The sequence below is a fragment of the Carassius carassius genome, chromosome 36, assembly GCF_963082965.1.
Source record: "Carassius carassius chromosome 36, fCarCar2.1, whole genome shotgun sequence".
Lineage (NCBI taxonomy): Eukaryota > Metazoa > Chordata > Actinopteri > Cypriniformes > Cyprinidae > Carassius > Carassius carassius.
In genome coordinates this window covers 25139748-25147420 of record NC_081790.1, presented here as the reverse complement: position 1 = coordinate 25147420, position 7673 = coordinate 25139748, and the positions used below count along the sequence as shown (strand labels likewise).

General features: G+C 38.1%; 1 protein-coding gene across 1 annotated transcript; it reads right to left on the bottom strand.

The window, feature by feature from the left end:
• Positions 1-2968: 2968 nt before the first annotated feature.
• On the bottom strand, positions 2969-7673 carry LOC132116797 (transcription factor Sox-19a-like). Its single transcript, XM_059525657.1, has 5 exons — positions 7028-7673; positions 6497-6733; positions 6220-6393; positions 3778-3904; positions 2969-3252 (listed from the first exon to the last, which is right to left on the bottom strand). The coding sequence occupies exons 1-5, from the start codon at positions 7596-7598 to the stop codon at positions 3135-3137; spliced, it is 1227 nt and encodes a 408-aa protein (XP_059381640.1). The 5' UTR covers positions 7599-7673; the 3' UTR covers positions 2969-3134.

The following is a 7673-nucleotide window of genomic DNA, read 5'->3' as shown; positions in this document are numbered from 1 at the left end:
AATACACCTGTATCCTACACCTGTTTCTTTTAAGAAAATAATTACTTCATGAAATACTTTTGATAGTTCTGGGTCATTTCCTAACTGAACCTGAAGTGACAAATTATTTATTCAGAACGATCCTGAAGCTGATCCTTTAGTTGAAATTTTGCTCCTTCATATGCATCTCACTCTATAAGTACATGTTCTACTGATTCTGCATGACCACATTTGTCACAATTTCCAGTTTCATGCTTCCCTATTATATACAAACACTGATTTAATGAACAATGTCCAATACGCATTATTGACATTAAAACTTCTTCTTTCCTGTTGCCAAAACTTTCTTCTTTTTTTGACATACTTTCTCTTGAATATGATGAAAGTGTCTACCTTTTGTTTCACTATCCCACTCTCCTTCTGCCATTTCTTTCTTACTTCATTTGCAATTAACCCTTTTACTTCTGCTTTACTCACTGCCACTTGAATGTCAGTTTGTGCATGTTTCAGAGCCTGTTTAGCCAGATGGTCTGCTTCCTCGTCTCCTTCCACACCCATATGTGATGGTACCCAGATGAAATTTACCATAAGACCAAATTGTCTTATTCTAAATAGACTCTGCATTTCTTCAAAAATCATATCTTGCCTTGCTGTTGAAATTCCACTTAGCAAGCTAATTAATACTGAAAGGGAGTCTGTACAAATCCAGTATCTCATCTTTAACTTGAGCCATTTTTAAATTTCCTGAATCATTTCACCCATCTCGACTTGTACTGCTGCTATTGGAGATGATCTTATTGCTCCATAAGATATTAACAGTGCTTGTGATTGAATTGCCTCGATCTTTATAAGTTGTGTTTTAGATGCCGAACTGTACACCATACTACCATAATCAATAGTTGCTCCTATCAGTGCACAGTGTATACTTTTAAGAGATTGACGACATGCTCCCCATTCAACTCCCGCCAAGCACCTCCCTTTTTTTTTTTACCTTTGTTTACTATTTTCTGAATATAAATTCTAAAATCCAGTTTTGAATCCATCCACATTCCCAGAAATGTGACACAATACTGACACCTCTTCCAATTTTTGTCCATACCTTTTCATATTCATAATTGACTTTCCTTTTTGTAAAACAGATCACCTGAGTTTTAGCTACAGAGAAACAGAAACCCCATTCATTAGCCCAATTCTCTACTTTTTTAACAGCAGTCTGCATACACTTCTCCACATGCCTCACATTGTGCCCTCTTTTCCAAAGCGCACCATCATCTGCATACAAGGACCTTTCTATCCCCATGTCTATCTTTGTAAAAAATGTCATTAATCATTAGATTATACAGAACAGGACTGCTAACACTTCCATGAGGTGTTCCATTCTCTACTGGATATATCTGAGGAAATGCAGAACCCACTCTAACTTGTATAGTTTGTTTAAAAAAGAAATTCTTGATCCAATTATACATTCTTCGTTTTATTTCCAGTCTTTCTCATTTTATTAAAAGTCTCTCTTTCCACATCTCGTCTTATGTTTTTTCAACATCGAGAAATACTCCCACTAACACTTCCTTGTTTACTTGCCTTTCTTATTTCAGCTTCCAAACAGAGCACAGAGTCCATTGTGTTTCGTACTTTCCGGAAACCACTTTGGTATGGGGTGAAAAGGTTTTTCTTCTCAATGATATGCACCAGTCTGCTGATTACCATACGTTCCATCAGTTTGCAAAGATTCAATGTTAATGCTATGGGCCTGTAGTTATTAGGTCGAGTATGATCTTTGACAGGCTTTGCAATTGGCACGATGACACCATGCTTCCCATCAGCTGGTAACCTCCCTGATTCCCACACCTTGTTAAGAAGGCTTAAATTATATTTAGTGATGTCTCTGATAGATGTTTTACCATCTCATAGCAAATATCATCTCTTCCTGATGAAGTTTGTTTAACCCCTTCTTCAGCTCATACAGAGTAAACGCTAAATCTAAAGTACATCCAGATGGTCCTTTTTCCTCCTGTAATTGAGGGTTTTTACTCAAGTTATATTCCCTATATCTCCTCTTATCTTTTGGCAAACAGCTGAACTTCCTGTTGGTGAAGCACTTCTTCTTCTTTCCAAATTAACGGAGGTTGGCATCCAGCTTATTGGTAGGTGAAGCACTACCTCACACTTTCCTTCTATTGACTGGATTTACTTGATCATTAAAATCTTTAATAAAAAACAAAAATCATGTTAATTAAATTATTATGTATTTTAATCCTTAATAATCACACACTCAATTAGAAGCATTTTTTCTAATTGAGTGTTTGAGCAGTTTGGCCTTGCAGAAATTAACTTTTTTACGCATCACTAGTTTATTCTTCAGCGAAACAATGTTCAGCAGTGATCACAGATAATATGATAACATTTTGTAATGTAAATTACATTTTACACGTTTTGATAAGATGGCCGACTTGAATGTCCCCTGAGGGATTTTTATAAATGCACACAATTAAATATTTCAGTTTGACTGGAAATAACACCCATATACAAATATTATTCAAAAGTAGTTTGCTTTTTTTTTTTTTTCACACACATCTGACATTTCATCTCACACCAGTCTCCTTGGTAAGAAAATAAATAAATGAACTTCATATTAAACATCAGTATGTCCAAAATGGTCGGCCATAGAGAAAATAATGCAAAAGCTGGTTGCATTTTTAACATTTTAAATAATTTGTACACAATAAATATAAAAATGGCTTGTGTTTATTTTGATTTCCATAATAGCTTTCCACTGGTGCACTGTAAACAATGCTGGGTTGTTTCAACCCAACTTTGGGTCAAATATGCACTAACCTAACTATTTGGTTAAAAAGTTTAATTTAAAAAATTTAACCCAAAAGCTGTGATAGTCAACATTTGATCCAAAGTTGGGTTGAAACAACCCATCATTTTTTGGAGTGCAGCAATAGATATTTGTATTAAAAAATGCTGACACTTTTAAGGCAGGTAATTTGAAACATTTTATTTTGTAATACAACCTCAAAAACTTTCGTGGCTGTTATAAGAACCAAAAAATCAATAGTAAGATATATCACAATGGTCATCACACTCTAGTGCAGTCCTGTCAAAGATAAAAACAGGAATCCAGAAGTCCAGAACTAAAGACTGTCCATCTAATTGTCATAATGGAGGCAATATTCACAGTTTTGGACAGGCACCTCATGCTTCAGATCTTCATAGTGGCTCATGAGGTCAATGAGATAGCTAGAAGAGCTTGAACATGACATGGATCTGTGGAAGAAAAAGAGAATTTAGCTTTCTGTCACAAATGCACACACGAAACGAGAGATCCAATAGCAGTGTTTAATGGGAAATCCAAAAATCAAATCCAAAGCAGGCAGGAGGTCAAAAACACAAATCAGTCAAAAAAAAAAAAAAAAACGAGAAAAACACAAGGGAACACGAGAAAGCTGGGTGACGGAAAACAAGGACTCCATGAAACAGAATGAGACAGGCTGGTTTATATGGACAGGTGAAAACGATGAAAGTGGAGATAGCTGAGTGCAATACCAGGTGTGCAATTAACAGTGATGAATGGGACAAAGGCTTGTGGGAATTGTATTGCCTGCAGTGGGGTGACTATGGGGAAGTGAGACCACTAGTGGACACCCAGGGAAACACAGTCCAGACACTGACACTTTCAGCCTATGAAAAGTGCCTCATTACAAATAATTTCTACTATAAAATGTTCATTTGTGTATTTGTGATCACATTACAAACCCAAAGCAATACTAAGAAGAGGTTTTCAGAACTTACTCTGCTCGGTAGAACTGCTGTCCAGTCATGTGGAGGTCTGCAGAGAAGATACATTGAGGAGCAGAGAGAGGACACTGATCTGTGTTGAGAAAACCGTGTTGCATCTCCATGGCCTGGTTAATGTTGGCTGACAAAAGCATTGTGATGTTTTTAGCATAAGAAGTCATTTGGCTTCACATCATGTCTAACCACCCAGTCCAGAATATTAACTAACATTAACCAGTGAAATCAACTCTTGGGAGGGGGGTTTAAAGATCAACAGTATACCTGTGAGCTAGCTAAATTACCTTTTTATCATAATCAAAATGCTCTACAGTGAATGGAATTACATTACTTGCGATTTCAAAGTGCAGTGGAAAAAGTCCAAAATATAATCTTGCAAAATCACTGCATTTGATTATCAAGTGTGATTGCATCATATAATAATATATGAATTTTTCTGAATCTTTCTGTCATATACACATAAACTGACAGTCGACATTGATAAACTACTACTAAATATTGTAGAAACGTAATTTTCTGTAAAGTTGCTTTGCAATGATTTGTATCGTAAAATGCGCTATACAAATAAACTTGAAATGAATTATCAACAAAAAGAATACTTCTGTTATTGTGTATACAATGTGTAGCCTATACACTGTTGATGATGACATTTACTGTACAGTCGTGGCCAAAAGTTTTGAGAATTACATAAATATTAGTTTTCAAAAAGTTTGCTGCTAAACTGCTTTTAGATCTTTGTTTCAGTTGTTTCTGTGATGTACTGAAATATAATTACAAGCATGTCATACGTTTCAAAGGCTTTTATCGACAATTACATGACATTTATGCAAAGAGTCAGTATTTGCAGTGTTGGCCCTTCTTTTTCAGGACCTCTGCAATTCGACTGGGCATGCTCTCAATCAACTTCTGGGCCAAATCCTGACTGATAGCAACCCATTCTTTCATAATCACTTCTTGGAGTTTGTCAGAATTAGTGGGTTTTTGTTTGTCCACCCGCCTCTTGAGGATTGACCACAAGTTCTCAATGGGATTAAGATCTGGGGAGTTTCCAGGCCATGGACCCAAAATTTCAACATTCTGGTCCCCGAGCAACTTGGTTATCACTTTTGCCTTATGGCACGGTGCTCCATCGTGCTGGAAAATGCATTGTTCTTCACCAAACTGTTGTTGGATTGTTGGAAGAAGTTGCTGTTGGAGGGTGTTTTGGTACCATTCTTTATTCATGGCTGTGTTTTTGGGCAGAATTGTGAGTGAGCCCACTCGCTTGGATGAGAAGCAACCCCACACATGAATGGTGTCAGGATGCTTTACTGTTGGCATGACACAGGACTGATGGTAGCGCTCACCTTTTCTTCTCCGGACAAGCCTTTTTCCAGATTCCCCAAACAATCGGAAAGGGGCTTCATCGGAGAATATGACTTTATATTGCCCCAGTCCTCAGCAGTCCATTCACTATGCTTTCTGCAGAAGATCAATCTGTCCCTGATGTTTTTTTTGGAGAGAAGTGGCTTCTTTGCTGCCCTTCTTGACACCAGGCCATCTTCCAAAAGTCTTTTCCTCACTGTGCGTGCAGATGCGCTCATACCTGCCTGCTGCCATTCCTGAGCAAGCTCTGCACTGGTGGCACTCCGATCCCGCAGCTGAATCCTCTTTAGGAGACGATCCTGGCGCTTGCTGGACTTTCTTGGACGCCCTGAAGCCTTCTTTACAAGAATTGAACCTCTTTCCTTGAAGTTCCTGATGATCCTATAAATTGTTGATTTAGGTGCAATCTTAGTAGCCACAATATCCTTGCCTGTGAAGCCATTTTTATGCAACGCAATGATGGCTGCACACGTTTCTTTGCAGGTCACCATGGTTAACAATGGAAGAACAATGATTTCAAGCATCACCCTCCTTTTAACATGTCAAGTCTGCCATTCTAACCCAATCAGCCTGACATAATGATCTCCAGCCTTGTGCTCGTCAACATTCTCACCTGAGTTAACAAGACGATTACTGAAATGATCTCAGCAGGTCCTTTAATGACAGCAATGAAATGCAGTGGAAAAGTCTTTTTGGGATTAAGTTAATTTTCATGGCAAAGAAGGACTATGCAATTAATCTGATCACTATTCATAACATTCTGGAGTATATGCAAATTGCTATTATAAAAACTTAAGCAGCAACTTTTCCAATTTCCAATATTTATGTAATTTTCAAAACTTTTGGCCACGACTGTACTCTACTGTACACATAAAAACCAAAGCATACTTTGGGCTTAAGTGTCTTGCCTAACCTCATACCTTTCTTAAAGAAAATGCAGGATGAGTCGATTGTTTTTTTGTTGTTTTTTTTTTTTGTGGTAATCAACGTTACGCAACAAATGTGTTCGACTGAGATTAATTTGTAATGAACCTGAAATATTAGAGGCATAAGCTATATAAATAAGTAGCAAACCTGGAGAATTGAGACTGTTGTGCCCTCTCGCTGATGTTAGGGGCTCTGGGTAAGGGTTTGGTCTCTGTGTCCATGTCAGAATCAAGGGGGTGCAGATTTGGGTCGCAGGGACGACCGATGGCCTTCTGGATGCAGAATGCTTATTTTTCACTCTGCACGGTTTATAGACCCAATCTGTGTTGATGAGAATAAGACATATAATAAAAAGTGTCTACCTTTTAACTTAGAGATTCTGAATATGCTCTTTAACGTCTTTGAATCTTTCTCCATAGGTTACCTGGGTACTTCTCCATGTGTTGTGCCATGATTCTGCGTGCTTCTTCGTAGTAAGGCTTCTTCTGATCTTCAGACAGTTTGTGCCATTCTAACCCAAGCTGGACACTGATGTCGCAGTTGCTGGCATTAGGGTTGGCCTTCGACACGGCAGCTCGGTGGATCTTTGACCATAAGAAGAAGGCATTCATAGGCCTTTTGATAGAAACTTTTCTGTTCTGCGATCTCGCCACATCACTTTCTGCTCACAGAGACAACGAAACAAGGGAATGTCTTCATGTATATAAATATTAATATAGTTAAAAAAAAAAGTTCTTAGGAAGAAATGGAATTGTCACTGAATCCATCATTTTACTCTTTGCTCTGAAGCTATTTTCACTATTTTGTTCTAATGAACCTTGAATCTTTTAATAGTATGCAAATATAACATTTATCTTAATAGTCATACTTTAAAAATTAATATTTCAAATATTTTTTTTAATTTAAAGTAGAAGCGTTTCTTTACAGTTCTACTCTAGAACATAAAGCATTCTACCTGCTCCAGAAGGCGGCTGAGTGAAGTTCAGACCTCGGGTGTTGATTTGCACAGAAGCCTCGCTGATTGGCTCACGGTTTATTACAGACGCCGCTCTGATTGGCTGATGGGTCACTATCGGAAAATAAGTCTCGCTGATTGGCTGATGGTTTATTTTTGAGAAAGGCGCCTCACTGGACAGATTGCAGTTAAATGACCGCGGCGGCATGTCTGTAACTGAGAAGACCGGAGGAATTGCGTTATCAGCGTTTAGCGCCATTGAAGTTTGACCTGAGGGATAAAGTGAAAATGTAACCCAGTCTGCGTTGTCCTGATTATTTCCAAAGTCTCCTGTTAATGGCCTGTTGATCGAGTTAAAACCTTCTTCTTGTGGATGATCTTGTCTGTGTGTTGTCAAGCTGTTAACTTCAGTTGGTTCACTGACTCGTTGAGCTTTGACAGGTGGACCGGGTTTCTTCAAAATAAAATTTTCTACCGTTTTGGTAGATTTTGGTACCGGTTCATCAATTGTTGAGCCCTTTTCATCGTTTCTGAACCTCATCTTAGCTCTCATTTTGGGGTGTTTATCCATTCGCTTGTCAGTAACTCAACAGTAATGGTCGTGGAATGTAAAAAAAAATGACACCGCGAGCTCCAGCGTCCTTTA